This window comes from Camellia sinensis, chromosome 10, assembly GCF_055761805.1.
Source record: "Camellia sinensis isolate YWXY chromosome 10, ASM5576180v1, whole genome shotgun sequence".
NCBI lineage: Eukaryota > Viridiplantae > Streptophyta > Magnoliopsida > Ericales > Theaceae > Camellia > Camellia sinensis.
This window is the reverse complement of record NC_138970.1, coordinates 145,406,372-145,430,769: the sequence shown is the minus strand read 5'-3', so window position 1 is coordinate 145,430,769 and position 24,398 is coordinate 145,406,372. Positions and strand designations below refer to the sequence as shown.

Below are 24,398 nucleotides of genomic sequence, written 5' to 3'. Positions count from 1 at the left end.
AAGCACCAAAATGAAATCTTAGTGTGTTGAATCAAGCATAAATAAAATTCCAATCAAAGATCCACCATACCTCACAACAAGTTTGCAACATGTTGTAACATATTGTTTTCATGAACAGGGAGGGCATCAATCACTTCACATCTTTCTTCTTCAACTTTGAATATTGCTCTGATAATGCTCGTGGGGCTCACAACACCAAATATTAATTCACATCATTTTTGCGTGAGAGATCTAAGAACTCACTCCTGCCCTGCCTTTTATACCAATACCACTATACCCACCAATTAGCAACCCAAATACATATATATATATATATACACATATATATAGACATATGATTGATTTAGAGTCGAATTAGGATTTACAATTTTGATAAACTATATCAAAATTTTTGAGGGATTGTCTCGAATTAGATTGTCAGTCTCTTTTTTCACTCGTACGTACCAAGCTGTATTGAACCTAAATCTCAAAAAACATCGAAACCCAGAAGAGGTTATCAATACCAGAAACCTAAGAGCAGAGAATAAGATGACAAACCCAAAAGAACTCAATAAAAAATGGACCAAAAATGCAATCAAATTTCCCCCTCACCGCATTATATATATATATATAGAGAGAGAGAGAGAGAGACAGAGAGAGACTGAGGGCAAAGGCTAGAGAGGGAGAGAGCGAGAGACAGACCGAGAGTGAGAGAGAACCTGTGAGGATGCGGCGGCGGCGGCGGCGGCGGCGGTGGCGGTGGCGCTAGCAGTGGCGTGCGACGCTGGTCAGCGATGAGGTGAGATTGGGTGAGGATCCCCCAGAAATGAGGAGTCCATTAGACAGAGGGCGAGGGCGAGGGCGATGGCGAAGTGCGACGGACGTTCGCAATGGTGGTAAAGGACATCGGTGAGCTAGAGAGAGTGGGCACCGATTGAGAGAGAGAACACAGAGAGAGGGAGAGGGCGGATGAATATACTACACAGATACACAGAGAGCGAGTTGGAGACAGAGAGGAGATCAGGGCTTTTTTTAATTTTTTTTTCTGTTTTCCTTGTACAAAACGACGTCGTTTTGAAATTAACCTCATCAAATTTTTTTTGTCGCCAAAAAATTCCATTTCCCCCCTCCATGTTTCAAATTTCCCTCCCCAATTTTTGGCGACCAAAACACCATATTAGTCGCAAAAAAGGTACCTTCGCCAACAAACTTTTTTAGTCGCCAAATCTCGATCAACGGCGACTAAAATATTAGTCGCTAAAAGTATTAATTTGGCGACTAATTTTTTTTGGTCGCCAAAATGTAACCTTTCGCGACCAAATTTGTTGTTGGTCGCCAAAAGCATACCAATTTCTGCGACTAACTAATTTTTGGTCGCCAAAATTTGACCTTCTGCGACCAACTCATATTTGGTCGCCAAAAATATTGATTATTCGGGACAAATTAAAATTTGGTCGCCAAATGTTATTTTTTTGCGACCAAAATTTTTTTGGTCGGCAAAAGTGGTCGGCAAATGTGTAAATTCTTGTAGTGGACACACAACTTTAAAATACATACATATATATATATATATATATATATATATATATATGTATATATTATTTTATACATAAATGGTTCCTAGTATAAAAAATATATATCTCATTCTTCTCCCATCTTGCATTCTCTTTCTATTTTGCAGCAAAAAATTTTTTCGTCCTATTAGAAATTTTTATATGATATGTAAATTTTTTTTTCTATATATATATAATTTATATATCATATTGTATATACATGTGTTTGTGTATATGATGAAATATATATATATTTTTTTGTCTCTGTTAGAGAAGCTGCAATTGATGCAGTGCTTGCTGGAGTTTGATCAGCAATCTTCAAGGAGGGTGAATTGGCCATTTCAACTAGGTTATTAGACACACACTGGTGTTATGTTTAACACAGATTTTCCTGCTTTTATAGATAGGTTGTTATAGATATAGATACAACTACAATAGCAGCAGCAGTTGTGTAAAAAATTGTTCAAATTTAATGATGAATTTTAATTAAAGTTTAAAACTGACTTATTTATCATTTAAACAAATCTGAACCCAACTTTAATGGAGCTCCTCTACTTTATGGGTTCTAATTCAACTTTTTCAAAAAATACAATTATAATAATACATAGGCAGGAAGCTAAGTAACAAATTATTTGATTTGAAAACTAAATGAGTTTTAAAATATATTTAAGATTGAGTTGTTTACTTCAAATTAATTAGTATGTTATTTAAGTTTAGTTAAAAAATTTAACAAATTTTAAAATGTATATATTCAAACTAACTTTATTCACATAACAAATTGATATGAATCAAATTCAAATAATTTAATAGCAATATTACATCTTTTTAATTTATCACTCCTGAATCACTCATAATGATGTGATATTAAGATTAGATCTGAAATGATGAATTGTTTATCAAATTAAAATTTGACACTTATCAAACAAATTATTATAAATAATTTTTAAGAATGATAAATTAAATGTCTCGACTATTTTTTATAATTTAATTAATTTTACGGTAATCGTAGTATGATGAGGACACGTCTTGAGACAACATTGGGGATTGTACAACCATGGTGGCTTTCTTTTCTTTTTTTTTTTTGATTCAAAGGAAGTTCAAAACAACCAGAAGCAGAACCAACACAGGAAACCAAAGAAAGAAGAAAGAAACTAATCCCATGGTGGCTTTCACTATAGCAATCAAAGAACTAAAATGTCAAAATATGTGACATTAACAAATAGGATGAGGAAGAGAAAGAGAAAGAGAAATAATCACTCTATTTGATTTAGAATTTCAAAAATAATTTTAAAATTTTAAAAATTTTTATAAGTTTTGTATTTGATAAATTTTTTTAAGTTCTTTTCATAAATATTATACTTTTTAAGTATATCTAAATTAGTTATATCTAAAAAATAAAAAAAATTTACATAAAATATTAAAAAATTCACTTAAAAAAAACCATTGTAAACCAAATAAGGTGAATAATTGTTTAACAATCCTGTTTGGTTGGTTATTTTCATGTTGATAACCTGGTAAGGTTAACACATTTCAAGTTTGCAGTCTTAGATTGTGTTTGGTTTATAAATTTAAAGAAGAATTTAAAAAAGAAAAGAAAAAAATGTATAAAATATAATTATGTTTTATTTACATTTCACTCTTTTTTTTTTTCTTTTTTTTTTCTTTTCAAATTCCTCCCTAAATTTATGAATCAACCACACCTTTAAAAATGGGTTGAAAGGAACCTACCGATTCTCGATTATCAGGAGAGAAAAAAATGGCATTGCAATTGTTTGGTTATAAGCTAATACAACTATTTCATTTTTATTTAGCTAATTCAAAATAAAAGGAGTAAATTACACTGACCTGTACTAAAATTTGAAAAAATACAAGCGAGCTCTATACTTGTGATATAATTACACCAACTTACCTTTTAGTAAGGCTAAGGACCAAAATTAATACAAATAGTGTGAAAATACAAGAATAATAAGATAAAATATATATTTTAATGTAAAATACATGACAATATTTTTTGGGGGCTGCTATTAGCACCCACCTCTTTACTTTGCCCCATTCCATTTCTTTGAACACCCACCCAACAAATTAATTCCTTCCTTTTTCTCTTTGAACCCCACCTTAATACTAACTATACCGCTTTTCTCTTTGAACACCCACCCAACAAAATGAATCTCTTCCCTTTTCTCTTTGAACCCCCACCTTAATACAAACTATACCTCTAACCCCAAACCCTAGCCCCCACTCCCGACCACCACCTCCAGTAGTACTTCAGTTGCCTCCAGTAGTCAATTCGCAGTCCACTCACCAACGGCCTCCTCCATTTCACGTCCGACCGATGTGACCATTCTTTGTTCTGAAACTCACCATACACATTGTAACACACAAGGTCTCCTTGTCAAAACAGTGCATGAGCCTAACCTTTTTGAGATCTTCGCCAAGGTCCTCATCGATTAAGGCATCAATATTGAGCTCTTTTCTAAAAAGTATTGTGTTCCTAAGCATTGCAATTGCGTCTTTCACCTTGAAATCTCTGGATTGTAAGAATTTTAGTAAAATCACATCGATTCTATTATCCTTGAACAGCGGCACACCCCAAATCAAAACCTCCTCGAGTGGGGAATCAGTAGTCTCAATCTTCGCAATCTCAACAATCTCTTTCTCTACAACCACTGATTCAGGGGACTTTTCTTCGAATTTGGATGCAATTTCTTCGACGATCCCTGATTCTTCTGAGATGTAGGTTTCAGTATCTGGAGGTTTTGGTGCAGTATCAAAAATGGGTTCAACTGTTACCGTCAGAATCTTTTGGGCTGGTGGTGGCTCTTCCACTTTGGTCGCCGTTGCAGGAGGCGAAGGAGGTGGATAAGTGAACTTAAGAGCCTTTTTCTTGGAACTCTATTGCTCTCCTCTCTGAACAAAATCAACAATGCAGGGACTTTTCGGGGATCGATTGGCTTTGGTTTCTCCGATTCAATTACTTCTACTATAGTAGGCTAGGGTTTGGGCTGTGGCAAACAGTGACAGGAAGGGTAGGCGACAGCGGCGACAGTCGGAGGTGATGGGAATGGCTAGGGTTAGGGTGTGAGAAATTAGGATTAGAAGATTAAAGATAAAAGTTGATTAAGGCCGAATTGTGTAACATTGAGGCCGTTAATTAGGATCTCTTAACTTTACTTTCTTGTTAAACTGTATATTTTATGTGTGTTTAATGTCAATCAGGTTGTACATAGTCGGAGCATAAAATGGGCAAAAAGACAGAATTTGGAGCGAAAACAGATTCCTGCACGTGCGTTGACTTTTTCACACGTGCCTTGACTTTTCTAGGAAAATGTGCCTGATGTTTTAAACCTGTTTGGAAGAGAGCAAAAGTATAAATAGGTAAGAAAAAGGCTAGATTAGGGTTCTGAAATTGTTTTGGCAAGAAAAGAGAGGCTAGGGTTTCAAGAGAGGATTGGCTCCAAAAAGCTTGAAGGATACTTCCGTGGGGTCTTCTTCCTCATCTTCTTCCTCTTCTCACTCTTCCATAAGCGGCTAGTTGTCTTTTCTAGGGCTTTGATGAAACTCTAACCATGTAATTAGTTTTTTGTTTTTAATTTTTAATTGTGTAAAGGTTTGAACATTTGTATGGTATTTTAGAAGTCTTATATATATATTTTCCATTATTTCTTCAAATATTCGATTTTCTGTGATTGTTGAATGTTTTCCATACAAACGCTTTCTATTCTTTCACATTTAAGGTATGAGACGAACCATACTACGAGAGACGAGTCGTGTCACTACCTTAGTTCAGAGTGAACGATTCGTACTACTTGAGATAGTTCGTGCTCGTACATTGAACGTGATAATTTTCTTGTTAAATGCTTTGAACTTGTAATTGCGAAACATTATTTCATTCGAACCATAACATAATTGATTTCAATTGAAAACCCTATTTACATGACTAGTGATGAATTCTTTGCCCAAGGTTTTTCCCCCAATTAATAAATCCAATTTTATTTATAATTAATAATTTAATTACTTGGTTTAATTTATTTGTTATTAAATTAAGTTATGAACAATTAATCTTTTTATCAAAATTAATTTAAAAATTTAACAACTAAATTAATTTAATTTCACAATTGTCCTTGTGGATCGATACCTGGACTTGCTATTATTTTAAAAGAATTTAGTGTAATTTTGTATTTAATTTTGGTGTATTCAACGACCCATCAAAAGTAAAAATCAAACTTCATGGTTGGACAAAATTGGAATTAAAAAAAGAAAAGAAAAAAAAAGAGATGGAGATCCAAAGAAGAAAAATAAGTGCTAATAACACCTATTATTTTTCCATCCATGTAACTAATAAATTATTGATAAAAATGGGCTAAACATTATGCAAAATAAAACATTAAGAGATTCCAATATATTATGCAAAAACTGTGCGGCTGGCTAGATTTTCTCCCAACTTCAAGGGAGGTCAGTGTAATTTACACAAATAAAAACATACTTCATCTTTGGTATGTGTATCTGAATGCAGGCCCATCCAAACCATCTTCACTAAACCATTAGAACCTCATTTGACAATAAAAAGGCCAAAACTGAACCCCAAAAGAACTTGTAAAAAGAGAACATGGAAACTCATACGTTCACCACCAATTTCTTTCACTAAACTGGGCAGAGAGCATCACAGATCAATAATTGTCTTGGCAAAAGTCAAACCATCCCAAGAGTGTACTATATATGATGACGATTGATAAGACAACATTAGTCTGTAGTCTGTGCTAAGAAAATTTAACCAAACTAGAACCTCTTAAAATAAGCATGCTGAAAGAATTCCATTGCCAAGAAACTAACCTACCAAAATCTAAATATGAAGAAACTATAGAACTCGCCGTGGTGACGTGAATTGATTAATTGCAAGCAACTCAAAAATACAAGTGTTCAAGTATCAGTTGATCGCTTCAACTAATGATACAAGTTACTAAACTGTGCATGGCTAGCACTCGGTTTCTTTGCATAGGGTTACATGGTTAAAGAGGAGGTTGGTGTAGGTGATTAAGAAGATTCCAGTTCAATGATCATGACTGGTAAACTCAGAAGGATCCTCATTCCATCACTTGATCAAGAAACATCCCTATTCTGATGATAAAGGCATACATGCATATATACCTTGTATGAATGATCCTCATTCATACAAAATGTGCGATTATACCTGCCGAGTCTGGGAAGGATCCTCATTCCGCCACGTAGGATGATTAAGGAGCTTTATTCCAGCCCTGCCCAATTTAAGCCACATTGTATCATACGCTATTGCCCAGTTGCTTTCGTCAATGAAGTGAAGTTCAACCTGCAGATAATTAAACAAAAAAAACAACCAACCAGTTTAAATTAAACAGAATCACGTACCTAAAAGATATTTTGCAATAAGAAAAGTCAACCATCTCAGATGGTTCAATTGTAACTTTAATTGACAGATAAATCACCTGATACGTGGCTTCATAGGGGCCACCGATGTAGAAGTGGATGCTACATTGGAGATAGGTGCAGTGAGCTCGATAGGCTTTATTCAGGTAGAAAAGGAGAGACAAGTGTCAGACATGAACAAACTCAATATGTTTAGCTAACAATTAGCTACCAGATTTGGTAACAGGTGAGATTTGTTATTCCCTGAAGAAGAATACTGAGATTAAAAAAGCCTAAAAAATTATATCTAGATGACACAAGATATGCAACACAGATATGTACTGAAAACTACGTCGTGTAAAGTAGTTCATTGATCAACTGCAAGGGGGTTGAGGGGTCAAAAGAAGAGTTCAAATTTCATAGATTGATACTGCTGAATTTTTTCTTTTTTTCTTTTTGCAAGGGTGTGTAAGGGGGTAAAATTTACACTAACCTCACTAGATATTTGGAAAAAATACAATTAGCCCCACATTTTTTACATAATAACACCGGTCTCTCTTAATGGTGGATTTAGAGAAAAAGAGAGGGGGAAGGGGAGTTAGACGGACGAGAGGGAGTGTAATCTCACAAATTGGGTAAGTGTAATCTCACAAATTTGATAGTTCTGTTAGTCTGGCCATTACTAAAGGGAAGGTTTGTGTAATGATGTCGAGATTGTAGGACTAACAGTATTTTCTCCAAATCTCAAAGGAGGTCAGTGTAATTTACCCTCTTTTTTTGTGTGTAACCTGGAATTTGAGGTTAATGAATGCATCCAAAAACAGAAACCGAAGCAGTATGAACCCATCAAGGATTTTACAGGCACGTATTAAAGAATAGAAAATCAGGAACAGAAAATATATATAAATAAATGGTGTGCACATGTTAAGGTGAAAGGAGTTATCTGACAACACCTCAAGCTCCTCCAAGCCTCCATTCTGCAAGAACTTCAAGGAAGAACCAACCCCTTTCCCTGCTTCTGCAACGCCGCCTTCTTCTTTGGCTGTCAAAGGCTGCACAGGGCCAACTTTCATGGTCCCACCAAAATCATGAACTTGATTAGTCAATCCTGCATCATTTTCAAGATCATCAAGTTCTTTCAAAGGACTATGGTGACAGCTCACAAATGGTCCACTGGGTTGCTCCGTGTTAAGCTGCTTCTCCTCCCCTGCGCTTAATGAAACACTCGAAAAAGATGAAGGCCCAGCAGGTGGGCTGCATCTAACAGATCCTTCAACTTCCTGATCACGGCACAAGATATTCTTGGGACATCTTGCATTATTTGAGATGCTCTCTACATCAGCTTCAAATTGTTCGTTTGCGCTTGCTTCAACAGGCAAACCTGCATGATCAGTCTCTACTGCATGACATTGGGGTCCCCTTGAGTTAGTCCCCGAATCAACTTCATCCAATTTTATCTTCTTCCCATTCATTGCAGCATCTGGAGAACCAGAGCTACGCTTTCTTTTTGCAGTAGAAAGAGTTTCTCCAGCTACTTTTGTAGGTTGGGGTGGCCGAATCCCACCCGGAAATACAAAAAGAGGAATGTTCTTACGTCTTACGTGGCATACATCGATCAACGTTCCGGCACTCCAGGAGTGGTACCTGAACACAGAGTCCTTAAATTCCTTCACAGTCAACCTTATATCGAATTGTTCACCTTCCTGAGCATTAGTGCCTGCCTTCCGCCGCAGACCCATGAAATAACAATAATGAAACGGTCTGGATTTATCAGAAAATTCACCAGGGTGTGGGTGGCACTGAAGCATGCTATTTGTGTCCCTCTCAATCTGAATAATTGAATGCCAGCATGAGAATAGAGCTTCAAGAAAATTTTAGTGCTGACGACAAAATAAGAAAAGAGAAAGATGGTATCACCTTCAAAGTAAGCTGGCGAATCCGAGACTCAATCCAGCCTTTCCATTTCCTCAAGTTATCATCATCCTCAGCTGCTATATCTATCTGCAAATAATTTCCGTATGCTTCAAAAAATGGGAAAGGCTCAAACAGGGTCATCCATCCAGCCTCGTTCTTCACCATCGACTGCAAGAATACATAAAATTATAGAAAAAAAAATTACATAGCACAAATAAATAATAGTCAGTCAGAGAGAGAGAGAGAGAGAGAGAACAGTTATAGAGCTAGCTCACAGCAGAATGAAAAGAGTTTCAAAGCACTAAGTGAGGTAGTCAAAATCTCAATTGACATCAATCATGGCCTCAAAAGGGAATAACACTTTTAGAAGAAGACTCGGGTCAAATGTGGAAGTGAACAAAACTAGGATTCTTAACCCAATGAGGATTGGAAATTCAGAAGCTAACTTCAAGGCCATGAATAATATGTTTCGTCCCATGAGAAAAAACCTTTCCAAAATGGAGAAACCCCAGCAACAGCAGATGCTCAAATGTTTTACAAACAACTAGTTCTAATGATTGTTGATGAAATTTTTCATCAATATACATGTTTAGTGTTATTTATATCGAACCACATTCCTACAAAGAAGACACTGGTATTTTCCAATGTGTATATATGGGGAGCCTCTAAATGCACACCAAAAACTTAGTTGGACACACGATTTTTCAAAAAAAAAAAATTATTTAATACCATTTTACCCCAAAATAAAATTACCAAAAGGGACAAACCCTAACCCTAACTCCAGCCAGCCACTCCCTGCTCCGGCCAACCTTCCCCAAACTCCTCCTCGTCGCCACAACCTCCTCCCCCCCTTCTTCGACGTGACCCCCTCCCTCACTGCAAAGCCCTAACCCAGCTCGTCTCCCCGGCCAAGACCCTGCAATTCCCTCCCCCCTTCCAGCCCCTCCCCATCACGAACCTCCCTCCCCTGCCTTCCTCGCCACGAACCCTAGAACCAGGGTTTTCAGAGACTCAGAGAGACAGAGAGAAGGTGAGGGAGCTACAGACAGTAGGGAGGGGATAGGGGTGTCAGAAGGCAGTAGTGGAGGTGGCTAGGAGGGTGTGGTTGGTGAGTGGGTCGAGGTATAGTTGGGATTATTTGGGTGTTCAACAAAAAATAATAATAATAATAATAATTCAAATTTGGAGTGGGATGCCTTAAGAAATCAGTGTCCAACAAATTTTTTTGGGTGCATATAGAGGCACCCATATATATGGTCAAATCACATACCAGAATTACACTAATAAGCTTCTTACAAATATTTATATCAAAATGCTAATATATTTTACTTAACTAAATGAAAAATACAAGAAAAAACTACGAAATGAAATTATAAGACACCTGGATTATCATAATGTCTCAATATCCAGATCATAGCAAATAGACATATCAGAAATCATTAAACCAACTAACCAAGCCAAGCATTTCTAAAAAAAACACTCAAGTTTTTACAGGCCGGTTTGCATACCAAGAAAGGATTGGAAGCCTGGGATAATTAGGCCCCAGACATCCAACCCAAGGACTATATATAACATGTACCACCCTGATCTAGTGTTTGATGGGCACTGCAATAATGGATGGGATAAGTGGGCCCACATGACGTCAACTGTTAAAACATGTGCCAAGGTTTATCCCACCATCAGTTTAATCCCTGGCCTAATAATCCGCACACCACCACTAACCACCCCCTCCCTCTCCCCATCCCTTTGTGATCTTAAAGAAGAAACAAGAAGATCCAATACTTCTAAAAATTTATGATTTGGGATTTATGATTAACACAACCCTTGTACAAACAAATTTAGGCCAAAATAGTTCATTTCACCACTGTACATTAATGGAAGAAACAAAAACAAAACAAAAACAAAAACAAAAACAAAAGAAAGGAGAAGGGAGAGGGAAGCTAGAAGAATAATTATCACAAGTGAGAAAAATACCCACTCCATTTTTTTCAATAATGCTAGGATAAGCACATTTATGTACCAAAAGTTGTTTACCATCCCATGAGTCACCATTGTATTATTCTAATTGGTCCCTTCACTCGTGTCTGTTACCAATGCAATAGTATGGTAAACAAAATATGGTTAGCAAACGTAGTCATCATAACATTTTTTCCCTCCTGTGTACCCACTTTACATACTACTAACCAAAAGTTGTTTACCATCCCATGTGTCACCATTGTATTATTCTAATTGGTTCCTTCACTCGTGTCTGTTACCAATGCAATAGTATGGTAAACAAAATATGGTTAGCAAATGTAGTCATCATAACATTTTTTTCCCTCCTGTGTACCCACTTTGCATACTATTAACTAATGGGTGCAAATCCCTAACAGTTAAAATGGTGAGGTACGCAAAGCTGGCATAAGTCTACCCTCTTTGCATACTATAAACTAATGGGTGCAAATCCCTACCAGTTAAAATGGTGAGGTACGCAAAGCTGGTATAAGTCAACGCATCATTAAGTAAATTGTAGTTACTCAAAAAAAGTACAAAAATTCACACAACATTGCCAATCAATAACTTATGTTTATCTAAATGTGGAGAAAATTTTTTGATAGAGCTGGCTTCCATTCTACCTCATCACTACGAATAAGGTCCCCTCATACTTACACCCTTGTCCACGTGGGTCCTCCCAATTTGACTTCAGATTTAATGCAACACAGAAAGGAAAAAGAGACGTCTCATCTCTAGGAACATTTTATAGATTTATCCCACAACTGTATATGACCAACATAAACATTTTATAGATTTATCCCACAACTGTATAAGACCAACATAAACAAGGACCAGACACTAGGTAATCAGAAGTTATCCTATGGGTCAGGAAGACCATGTGTCCATCCAATGAGATCATGTCATTTCTCCACCATTTCCTTGTTTTTAGTGCCATGTAATTCTTAGGCCACTGTTATTGGTTGGGTACACCACCAACCTAGAATTCTTGGAAGACAGGATAATTCCTCCTAGGTAACAGAGAAATATTTCCAAGCAACAAATTAACAAAGCCGACACTAGCCACCAAGCTCTAAAAAACAGCCAATCTGAGGGAGGTATATTCATAGAAACTTCAAGAAGACAAACATTTGGAGAAAAGTCATGCATGAAGCATTTATAAGCTTACATGTTCAATTAAACAAGTTCCAACAGCAGCCATAGAGAAGCAGGCAATCAAACATAAAAATTCATGTTCACAAGGGCAATAAAACATAAAAATATTCCTTAGAAAACAGAAAGTCAACAGATCCAAGATTCTAAGACATGGACAAAAGTAACTAGGATGGAAAAGGACGATATGCCTACCAAGTAGAAAAGTGGTGATAAACATAATTGAAGTCAAAGAATAATGGTTAAATTATAGTAACTTATAGTACATTGAACATCAAAGGTTGTATAGCTAAAACTGCAGCATTGTTCTTGCGAAATAAAGCTTAATCAACCAAATTGCCACAAATCATCTAATGATTCACACTGTAAACATCTCCAAAATCAACATAAAACTTAAAATTCACGAAGGTACCTCACAAATTTCATTGCCTCTCTGAAACTCATCCATCATAACACGCAATGTACTTGTTGACACGTTGTAACTAGAGTTCATGCAAGGATATGCAGGCGTTATGATCGGCATCAGATGCTGTCTGTCCCGAAAATTTTTTCTAGGATCCCAAACAGAAAGTCCCAGAGAACCTTCCTGAATAGGACATAGCATGACAGGGTTTGGCCACCTCCACAGATTATAGACCCTGAAGAACCTTGACACCAACATGCTAGGCAGTGCATTTGGGTAAAGCTGGCATATACGAGCAACGAGTAATGCCCAATTAATACCACCAAGAAACCCCGTAACCTGGTTGCAACAGAAACAAATAATTGACATAGTCAGATAAATGCGACAACAGTGGTCACAACAGAGAAACATTCAGCATGAAAATAACTTCCTCACATTTGAATAAACCCCACGTCTCTTTGCCCAGAATCTCATACATCTCAGCGTAGTACGAAAGTTCTGACAAGACAAACAATAAACATAATCAGCAATGCATATATAAAAATAAAGTAAGAAAAAGGCAAATTTGTGCACAAATATATTAAATACAACCTGAATATTTGGCACCAAACGCAAAATTTGGTCTGTAACTCTGCATCCATTGAGGCTACGAACTGTCTGTTCATCTACATTCTGTAGTATTGAATCTTGTGAAACATCCAAGTCCTGCAATAGATGAACATGTTTGGAGATGCCTCAACCAACCTTAAAAAGTTTTGACAAGTTGACAGTCAGATTCCACAAGCCATAAAAGTATTAACTGAAGCCTGCCACGCTAAGAATACTAATGTAGGCTCTTAGTCAGATGATGATAATAAATACACACTTTTCCATAACACAACATATTTAATAAAGAATGGCATACAAACAAACAAGAGGGAAGAAATATACTTCAAACTATTCTCTTTTTTAAGAGTAGGCCCTAAACACAATGGCATGCCTAAACAAAGATTAGCCAAATATGAGGATGTTCAAGAATGAAGGTCTCGATGAATTTATCAACAAAAAAAAAAAAAAAATGAAGGTCTCAATGATAAACTGCACAGAGAAGTGGCAATGTAAGGAGGCAAAATCAGAATGAGGTAGAACTTGAAAAAAAGTAGGCAAATTGAGATTTTCACATGGGCCCACTAAGGACATCTCCAATCACATTTTAGTTAAATTTATTCCTATTCTATGATGATGACTATAACCTAATATGCAGCTCACTGTTGTTTTATTGTTATTTTCTTATGTTGAACCAAGGGTATTCTAGTAAATTCAAAGAATTCTTGCTCATAGGTTGTAATAGTGGTACGAGGGTCTTATTTTTAGTATAAATATACTATTAGGTCCTTAATTTGACCCAATAGTATATACAAAGAAGACCAACAGAGGCAGTAGTGAAGAGATGCGATACAATAACGGTAGATGGAAGTGTTAGGAAGGGGCAGACCTAGATTGATGTGGGCTGGTGTAGTAAATAGAGATATGAATCGCCTCAATTTAACTAACGACATGACCTTGAATAGAGTCAAATGGAAAAAAAGGATTTATGTGGGACTTAAGGCTTGATTTGGTTTATACTATTGGGTCCTTATCCGTGATTCATACCATGGATTATTATATGATGTAATCACTAAAACTATCTAGCAAAGGGATTCACAGTAGGAACCCTTGAATATTCTTATCTTTAGTTCTCCACAATCAAATTTTGTTCTTTGAATGACAAACAGACCCATAACAACAACTAAATTACGGAAATACAACACTAATCTCCAAACAAAGAAAATTCTAATCCTGATCCTCTTCAATCTATAAAAGCTTACAATCTTAATCCCAAATCTATAAGCTTTCCGTAGCTTTACCCTAAGACAGAATCGACCACAAGCAACATTATTTTAGTTCCTAACATGCTGCTCTGCGTTAGAATGTACACACACAAACCAAGCATCCAAGCAAGGGGTCATATGCATAGCTTCACAAAAAAGAAACGGGGGTGAGTATAAGATTGGGAGCACCTAGGGAGTGTCCATGAAGCACAGACACCTCTCCGGAGGTGACATACAAGCAAGGTTGTTAAAATCGGGATCCTACGTTGGATCGTTGGAGGTGTTGATAGGATCGGATCGTAGAATCGGATCGAGGATCGTAAGATCCTGCCGAAAAGGACAAATTACATAATAATTTAATTTAAATAAATATTTCTTATAAAGTATACACGAAATGAGCCTATATTCTATTAAAAAAAAGTGAAGATATTATGAAAAATATAATACTCTATGTAAAATGTACATGTAATATTATACAATAGAAGACTCGATGGCAAAAGTATTGTATTTCATCAAAAAAGAAGGTGAAGAAGAAGAAAAATTCTATAACAAAATACTTTACAATCTACAATAATGCATAAAAAGTGAAGAAAAAATATTTAACAAAGTTGGATATGAAAATATATTAAAAACTCAAAAGAATAACTTAACCGAATGATAAGGTTTGTCGTTAACATCCCTGGTGGAGCGGATTCAAGTCACAAAAATAATCTCTCCAAAAATTGGGATAAAATTGCAATCATCTTACCCTCCTTAGACTCTGCTAAAGCTATGTTTGTTTTTCCGACTATTTAATTTTTTTAAATTACCGCAATTTTTGAATGTTTGTTTCCTAGTTTGTTTTTCTTAGTCTATTTGATTCAATACTACTTAATTTTTATTATTTATTTTGACCACATAAATTGGTATTTAGACAACAAACATAAAATTTACAATAAAATATGTCATACAATACAAAATAAGGCTTGTAAATTGGATCGGATAGGATCGGATTCGGATCGGGATTCTACGATCCTATAAGATCCCACTACCAGGATCGAAAGATCCTACCTATAAGGAGTTTTTTACATGATCCGGATCGATTGTACTTAAATAGATCGTAAGATCCGGATCGGGATTCTGATAACTATGCATACAAGTGTCCGACACATGTCAAACATGGACACATTCTGAACACATGTCAGACAAGCTAGAGAGAGTCGAACACATTGAGACATTTAAGACACGCTAGAGACACGTTGGCGAAGCATTAAGGACCATTTTTTAATTAAAATAGCATATTTACGGTTGATAAATTTCATAAACTTAAATATTTGACATAAAATAAATATCAAATATTTAAAAATATGAAATAAAAATAAATAAATAAAATTATATGTTTGCACGTGTCTGCAATGTGTCGTGTCATGCATTTTATAAAAATTCCTGTGTCCGCATATCCATGTCGTGTCGTGTTATGTGTCTGTGTCCATACTTCTTAGGGGAGCATTTATGTATTTTATATATAAAATATTATAAGAAGTAATTTTTTTCTTAGTTGTAATATATATGTTCAACAATTCCAATAAATATGAATTTTAAAATTACAAAGTCGAAGGAAATTGCTCCTGGACAGCGGTGAACAGGCCAATTTAACCTCTTAAAATTACCAGCCAATTCTCAGTTAGGATTTTTATTACAAATCACAACAATAAGTAAGTACGTAAAGCATAACACAGTGACTTAACATGGAAAACCTCAAGGAAAACTCTTCGAGAGGAAAAACTCATGATCCCAACTCCCGAACAATAGTCCACTAAGCAAATCTAAAATTTCAAAAACGATAGACACGAGAACTTACAACCACACCTCAATTAACCTAATTTTGAGATCTTTCTAGTACTCCACAATCACCAGGAAGGAAGCACCTCACCTACGTCTTTGCACTAACAGCTCCATTGGTATGATACAATGTATTTAAGGGTTTTGAAGGAAAAATACTCAATAAAATCACTCGTTTACAAGACTCAATAATACGCTTAAAAGTCAGCATCCCTAAAAACAAGAATTGTGAAGGTATATAGATGCACAGTGAATACTAAAACCTAAAACAGGTCGAGTTGCAGAAAACATATGTTGGGTGCTCAATTACCTAGCGAGTGTTGCTCACTAGAATTTTTAAAGACTCAAGTAAAAGATTGAGCGCTCAATCATTGAGTGTGAGTGTTACCTACTAGAGAATGAACCCCAAAAAAAGTTTATAAAATGAATCAACACTAGCACTACATCACCTACGGCAATCAAACACAACTAGCAACCACTAAGCAAGCATCAGTCTTTGCTTCTTGTTAAAAATACAAGTTTGAAAGGTAAAAAAAACAATACCCAAGGTTTAAAATAACTCCTCATACTCAAAAAACATTTCCAATGAGGTAACTTAGAACAACATGACCCTCGGATGCAATCTACATGAATACATGTATACTTGTCTGAGTAAAGGAACAACTGAACTTTGACGCTTGTGACAGCTGACCGGCATCTTCAACAGAACACACTTATAGACATCTATCTAAACTACCATGCCCAATTACATTATAAGCCCAGGACGCATTTTGTCACAGAGAAATAGTCTAAAACCTATATCTTCTCTCAAACTCGATGGCTTCCCCCACCGCAGCCCAAGTTTTTCACTAAACCTACCAAATGATTCTTCACAAAAAAATCTCCTCCCAACTTCCAGTTGTGGTGTAAACTAGTCCACCAGAGAATATCAACACCACATAATATACCAAATGATAAATGGAATACATTTTCCTTGTTTATAAAACTCCAATTATTAACAGTAATAACTAGTACTAGCTCTAAAAATTAGGGGAACAAATCAAACTGACAGGACTTTTTGGTTTTTATTTAAGATCTAAATATCAGAAGATGTAAGAATACTACTACAGCTGGCACAAAGATTTATGAGCAGCAATTTTGAACTAATATTTATACTCTTTTCATTTAAACATGAAAAGGATTGGTCACTTAAAAACAAAGTAAATTTTTACATCTTTGTATTATCTTTTTTTATATATATAAGTCATCAAGAATTAGATCTTTATACTATCATCCAGGAAGATAATAGTGGTAACCTTTTACTTTTAGGATGCACACTTGCCCCCTACACAAGCAACACTATCATCAAAAACGAAGGTCACTACAAAAGTTGAATACTTAAAACCATTTTATCCTGTTTTTCGTTAAATGTTTGTTAAACCACATTCAGAAAGTGAATACAAGGTAACCATAAAAAAAAATTACTTACTTCAGGAATAGCCCAAAGTGCTACATTTGCATAAAGAAGATCTATTGACACACCACTGAATTTGAACTTCAATACTGGAACATGAGCATCAGGGACTGGATGTAATTCTTGAATTTCAGGCATCTCTGCCAGCATTTTGTATAATTTACCAAAGAAATCTTCCTGCATTGAGTTATAGAAGAAAAATTAGACTTATCAATCTCCATTAGAGGAAAACTAAAAAGAAATGCAAATTGCTGCTCACGGAGGAGAAAGTTCTCATCATACATCTCGAGTGGCATGTCTTGGTCCAACACATAGTGTGTCTATATCCGCACCAGGGCCGTGTACCTATTTGACAACCACACCCAGAGAAACTCAATTTAAAAAATTCAATATAACAACAAACAAGATTTATAATCTTAAGGCTAACTCTTAAGCAATCCTTAGCAAAATTTGTGTTCACATCATAACAAGCAAGGATATGGACACAAGACATGGTGATTTCATAAAAAATGGGGACACAGACACGATGGGGACATAGCAATAACATATTTTTTCATATATTTTTATTTTCTATATAGATTAATATTACATTCACAAACAATCAAAATTAACAAAAACTAACACTAATTCGATATTTAAAGAAAAATATATCAATTTCAAATTAACATTTATAATTTATATCTTTTTTATGGATCATCTATTAAGTATTTAAACCTAAACAAAAAGTAATAAATATTCGACATCCAACATTTATCAAAAGCACTATAAAAAATTGGGGGGGGAGGGGGGAATTAGTTGTTGTGTTCCTAGCATGATCCCAGCATGTCCCAGACATGTTCACTAGAAAAAACTAATTAAATAAAGGGACACATCACATGAAGTGTCCCATACGTCTCCCCGCAATGTCCCTGTGTCCAACACCCTTACGACGTTTGTTTTGGAGTGTTGATGCTTCATAGCTCACATCACATTACTATTATTATTATTATTAATATGTTAAATTTCTGAAGTAATGGTAATCTATCTCCTTTTGGTTTTTTAGTTAATAAATATAGTTTGAATTGGTCCTTCATAGTTTTCACTGCTCTTTGAGTTTACATTGGTGATCATTATTTTATATATGTAAATCTATGTTTCTCTAAAAGGTCGCCTTATTCATATGGCTAAATGTTGAGCCCCAAGTCAGCCAAACACAGTTGAACCACACTTAAAAAAATCTTCTTGATTCAATCATATCAAGAGCAAGAAGATATTTGGCAGGAGGTTCTTTACTGAGAGCGGAAGCAATTTCTCCCGCTAAAATTGTGCCCATCTGATCTGGAGGGAGGGTATATGGGTGCCTATGTTGAATATTTAAAAGTGATAAAGAAGTTTAGAAATATATAAAAGTCAGTTTGGAGGCTGTGATTTTTTTCAACTACACCCAGTCCCCAACGAAGGGGCAATCACACATACCCACACAGGAAAAAGCGGAAATATGAAGGGAGGGACGGAGAGAGGGAAAGAAGAAAAAAACTGAGAAAATGATTTTTTTCAACCTCGTGGTGTCCTACAGAGCACCCATTAAAGAGTATCTAATGGTGTAAATAGCACCAATGTTACTAATAAACCTATTGGAAATTTCAATTTACATCTTTATTCTTTCAAAATGACTCATTCGCATTTAATAATTTGACCTTTAGTCCAACATTGCCTTAAAATACATTTTACACCTTAGATACCAAATCTCATAATCCATAAGACCAAAGACAACTAATTTTGACCTAAGATAAAATTATAGTAGCAGCCTTATACCAATCTTTTGTTAAAAAATATGCCAAACCATATTCACAAAAGATGATAAACTTAAGGAAATATAGCTTTTACATTTTTGTTTGAAATAGTTCATTATTTTCTTCAATTAACGTGAAATTGTCAGGTAATTGGTGAAACAGAGCATACATTGTGTGGATTACTTGAGGAATGGTAAAACTTCACTTTTGCCCTCCTAGTTTGATAAATATTCAATTTTGCTATTGAGATACTTTAAAAAAATTTACCCTCTTATTCACAAAGCTTGTAATCAAACACATTCCAAAGTAACCTATGAACAAGTATCCATTCTCTCACTGCTATCTTCATACAAAAACATTAAACATATTATTTACTTCTCTAATTGATTCCTAAATTATTTTGTAATTCTTTAGTTACTAGTGAATAAACATAAAACGTAAACATCACCTTTTTTTTGTAACATTTTATTTTAAATTTTATACTATTTTACCTTAGAAATTATATAAGTTGCAATTTAATTTCCTTTTCTTCTTTGATAAAAGTCAATTAAAGTAAATTAACTTAATTTGGATTTCGTATTAACTAAACAATCCATTTTTTTTTACTTGCTATAAAATTAAGCTGTGAAGCATATAATATTAAACTTCAAACATTGTGTACTTGAGTACTAATTTCTTTTATTTTAATTTCATTAGTTAGCGGTGTTGAACATTAAAATATATGCAATCATTAGACACTATACACTAATTACTTGAGTATTATTATATGACTTTCACAAGAAATCATGAAAACATGTTTGAATTAATTGCTATGTATTATAATTTCTTGTAGGCTTCAAAGAAGATAAAATTAAATGGAAATGTTTTCCAAAAAATTAATAAATGGAAATAATTGTCTTCGAAAATAAATGGGATACATAAAAACTTGAGATTAAGGCAAAGTTTGAGAACCACCTAAAATAGTCCAAAAAGCAAAAAAGTTAACACCAAAAATCAACTCTTTTCTCTTACTTTTCTACACGTTTTTTCATAAAAAATCAAAAGGCCAACTAAAATAGCTAGTTCTCAAAACAAACCTAAGTAGCTTAACTGATATTCAATAGTTAAAATATAATATGGATAAAATAAACAAAAATCATTTTTATAACGTTTGTGAAGGTGTTTGGGAAGATAACTTTTTGGCTAAAATAACCAAAAAACCAAAACACCCAATCACATCATTCTCTACTTTTTTTGCATGCTTTTTTCGTAAAAAGCCAACTAAAATAGTCAATTCCCAAACGAGCTCTCAAGGCATAATCGAAAATTTGTCAAACTAGGACAGTAAAAATGAGTTTGATGAATGTCTGGAAATTGATCTAAATTTTTTCCACATATAATTCAAAATTGGATTTTGATAGGTTCAATACAACTTAACATTCAAATTGATGCTAACTTGACAATGACCCATTGAATAAAATTTATAGAGATGCCATCATCCCTACTTCAACAAGGTAGTACACATTTTAGAGTATCTCCAATGGTTCAATAGCTAAATGGCTAGCTATTGATATATTTTAGCAATGTTGCTCCGATGGTACAAATGCTATTTCTTCTATTTTTCTCATAAAATGCCAAATATAAACATTACATGTGGGTCCCATAAAAGGGTTATGAAACTTTAGCTACTATAGCTAAACCTTGTGCCAAATGTGACACAAGGTTTAGGTAGCCATTGGAGAGCCCAAAATTGAGTTTTGTGCTATTTTTGACAATAGCAAGACTTTTGCCATACTGTTGTAGTCAATTTGTAAAATCAATGTGGACAAGCAAGTAAAATCAATTCGTAGCAAAAAAGTAGAGAGAGAGAGAGAGAGAGAGAGAGAGAGAGAGAGGGGACTCATACACCCAGCCGATAGGAACCAAATGTGAAGATCTTTGCATTAGCTTCTTGGACTAGTTGCTCATTGAAACCTTTAGCACGGGAAATGTTCTTCACCCATATCTTCACTATCTGTTCAATTTGCAACAAGTTTGTATTAACAAATTACACAAGCATAATTTAACAATAGTAACTCCAAATGACAAGACAATTCAACCTGGTCTAATCTCCCCAACACTTCCTCCCTTTTAATAGCTTCTTCCTGACTTTCATATAATCCCACATCTGCAAGAAACTGATTGCACACACAAACCATAATCAAATATATACAATCAAAGATCTGCAACTCCAAATAAAACTTTTATGTTCAACTTGTTTTGTTCTACAGGAATGCCAGGTACTAAATGTTTTTGATCATAGATATTTCAGTTGTATGGAACCACAAAAGAGAAACCTTTACTCACGTGAGCTTCACCAAACTATCCACTTGGATGCATTTCTTAACACACATCTATGTGTTCAAAGCAAGAAAACATTTTGTGTGCAATGCAACTGGTGCAGGCATTTCTGACCAAAATTTGAATAATTCTTCAGGAAAGGGGGGCAAAGTACAAAAGGCTACAAAAGAGCATCTCTCAGTTTAGCTTTATACATATGTATACATTTGGTATAGTTTCTCAAATTTTTCCTCATTATCAAAACAAGCATAGAATTAAAAATTGTAGATCACTCACTTTCCAACAAGTAATGGCTTACTATTCCGTGTTCAAAAATTAAAATTCTTCTATTTTGCATCATTACCAACCAACAAAAATGTACACAAAATGAGACATAATAGATTTCTTTCAATAGTAGCATCAAAAACCAACCTTTTCCAACTCGCGGGTCTTAATCACATCGAACTCTGTAGGCCCTCCGGTAAATATTGGATCCGACAAGCCTAGTCGCTGTGCAGTGGCAGAGTTGCTCGATCCAGGGCTACCCATAAATTCCTTTTCTTTCCTTTTAATCTTTCTTCTTTCCTTTTTTTTTAAATTTTCTTTTCTTTTGTTTGCGTTTCTGTGTGAATATTTTATCAAAACTTAAAAACGCATATGACAATAATAATATATCTTGCAATTTTCTCTTTTTCTGTTTCAAAATCAAAGACAATCGAGCTTCAATTATATCAGCGCAACAGCGATATAGCAATAAATAAAAATTAATAAAAGTTTCACTAATCCTCTACTAATACGCAAAACTGTTCATTAATTCGAGAGAGACTATACAAATCAAAACCCTAAATAGTTTAATTGGATGATAATAATGATACAACGCCTCCACCAAACATATATATATATTTCTCTCTCACTCTATAAATAAAGCAAATTTAATCCAAAAACAAGAGACCAGATCAGGGATCGAAACCCTAGAGTGCATAAATTACGAAGGAAGCCCGGTCTGAGGTCGGTTGATTCGGAATATACGATTCTCGATAGGGTCTCTCGTCTTTTCGATTGAAGAACCTAACTAGACCTGCCCAAACAAAGGATCGAATCGAACCCATTAGACTATACAAGGTGAATATACAGAGAGAGAGAGAGAGAGAGAGAGAGAGAGAGAGACTCTTACCAACAGAGAGTGAGAGACTGGTGGAAGAATAGAAAGTAGAGGAGAGAGAAGGAGAAGGCAATCAGTTGCGCCGATGATGCTGATGACGACGACAGAAGAGATATTTATCTTTTCATAAAATTTGCCCTATAATACTATGCAAAATAACCTTTAGGCCATGTTTGTTTGGTCGGACTGGATTAGCATTTCCATGACTAATAATTCTGAGATTACGAATTCGTTGGATTATATATCATATCTTAATTAAAAGTTAAGTTTAAAATAATTAGTCTATACTTCAATTGTTTAACCAAACATCGAATTAATAATTTTATTGAACTATTAGTCCAATCACAAGTTCATGTCCATCCAAACAAACATGGCCTTAAGGTATTTATAATTTCTTAAATCTTAGAGGTATCTATAATTTTACTAAACTTCGAGGGGTATATGTAATTTGTCCAAATTTTTTCAAGATAAAATTATTCAAAATACAAAGGGTCTATGCACTTAAATGAAGGATATGTTTGATTTGGTTTTGAAAGAGTAGTTTTTAAAAATTGTTTTAAGAAAAGAGTTTAGAAATTTTTTTGATTTGTTTGGTTATGTATTTTGAAAGTAGTTTTGGAGTTTGGAATGATTTGATATTTTATTGTAATTGACTAGATGTGTGTAAGAGAAAAAGTGATTGAAAATGAGAGAGAAAAGAGAAAAGTGATTGATTTATGTACAAGAGAGAGAAAGTGATTTTGAAAAGGAAAATAAGTAGGAGCACTAATTAGTGCCACCACTAATGATGTGGCACCCACTGCCACAATGTTGTTGTGTCTATTTTGTTTTTTTTGTTTTTTGAAAAAGTGGATGCTACATCATTAGTGGTTGCTTTAGAGCACCACTTTTAGTGGGTCTCTAGCATTGCCCTTTTGAAAATTATTTTGAAAAAATTGCTAACCAAACAAATTTTTTTTAAAAAAATTCTCAAAATCACTCTACAAATCCAAACCAAACATATTCGAAATTTTTTCAAAATAAAATTATTCAAAATATGAAGGGTATGATACGGTATAAAATATTACTAGTTTCTGTTGATATTTTTTGTTGATGACATATTTATTTTTTGTGAAAAAATTTAGTGATTTTTTTTTTTCTTTTGGATTGATATTTTGTTTTTAACTTTACTTGAACTTTTTACCTATTTGACTTTTTTTTAATATCAGTGTAAATTTATGTCTATCTGTTTAAATTTTTTTATCTATCTATTCAAATTTTTTGTCTACTTGTTCAAATTTTTTGTCTATCTGTTTAAATTTTTTTTATTTGTTGAATTTTTTAACCTACATTTCGAATTTTTATAACCCATTTTTTCTAGCTATTCAAATTCACATTATTTTCAACATTTATCTCTCTATCTATTTTGTTTCACTCCGTTTTTCTCTTTCTATCTGTTGAATTGTTACACCTCTCTTCCCTCTCTTTATCTGTTGAATTGTTACACCTCTCTTTTTTTAATCTCTATTGTATTTAATATGTCAAATTTTTGAACAAATTTGTCCATTTTTTTATCTGTTGCAAATTGTTTCTTCATCATCATCATCAACAACAATCTGTTTCTTCTTCATCAACAACATCAACAATCAATGTGCCTGTTTGGTGCAGCTTATAAGCTGCTTATTTCAGCT

General features: G+C 34.4%; 1 protein-coding gene across 5 annotated transcripts; it reads right to left on the bottom strand.

Annotated features, from left to right (window-relative positions):
• Nucleotides 1-6,379: 6,379 nt before the first annotated feature.
• LOC114269006 (nuclear poly(A) polymerase 1) lies at nt 6,380-22,867 on the bottom strand. 5 transcript variants are annotated; one of them, XM_082892517.1, is made up of 14 exons: nt 22,741-22,867; nt 21,999-22,644; nt 21,594-21,747; nt 21,347-21,424; nt 21,154-21,261; nt 17,779-17,841; nt 17,512-17,673; nt 12,964-13,077; nt 12,808-12,870; nt 12,382-12,711; nt 8,829-8,993; nt 7,865-8,740; nt 6,992-7,068; nt 6,380-6,855 (listed from the first exon to the last, which is right to left on the bottom strand). In XM_082892517.1, the coding sequence occupies exons 7-14, from the start codon at nt 17,644-17,646 to the stop codon at nt 6,816-6,818; spliced, it is 1,800 nt and encodes a 599-aa protein (XP_082748643.1). In that variant the 5' UTR covers nt 17,647-17,673; nt 17,779-17,841; nt 21,154-21,261; nt 21,347-21,424; nt 21,594-21,747; nt 21,999-22,644; nt 22,741-22,867; the 3' UTR covers nt 6,380-6,815. The 5 variants fall into 5 exon arrangements, 3 of the variants coding, with proteins under 3 accessions (XP_082748643.1, XP_082748642.1, XP_082748641.1); XR_014342699.1 differs by lacking the exon at nt 21,594-21,747 and having other exon boundaries at nt 6,992-7,175; XM_082892516.1 differs by lacking the exon at nt 21,594-21,747.
• Nucleotides 22,868-24,398: the final 1,531 nt, after the last annotated feature.

Excerpts from the sequence above, each read along its gene's own strand:
- LOC114269006 (XM_082892515.1), bottom strand. The coding sequence starts at position 22,115 with ATGGGTAGCCCTGGATCGAGCAACTCTGCCACTGCACAGCGACTAGGC. Across the intron at positions 17,842-21,153 it reads TTGGTTCCTATCGGCTGGGT|GTACACGGCCCTGGTGCGGA; the intron begins GTATGAGTCCCC and ends GTTGTCAAATAG. Across the intron at positions 8,741-8,828 it reads TTCGCCAGCTTACTTTGAAG|ATTGAGAGGGACACAAATAG; the intron begins GTGATACCATCT and ends TCAATTATTCAG.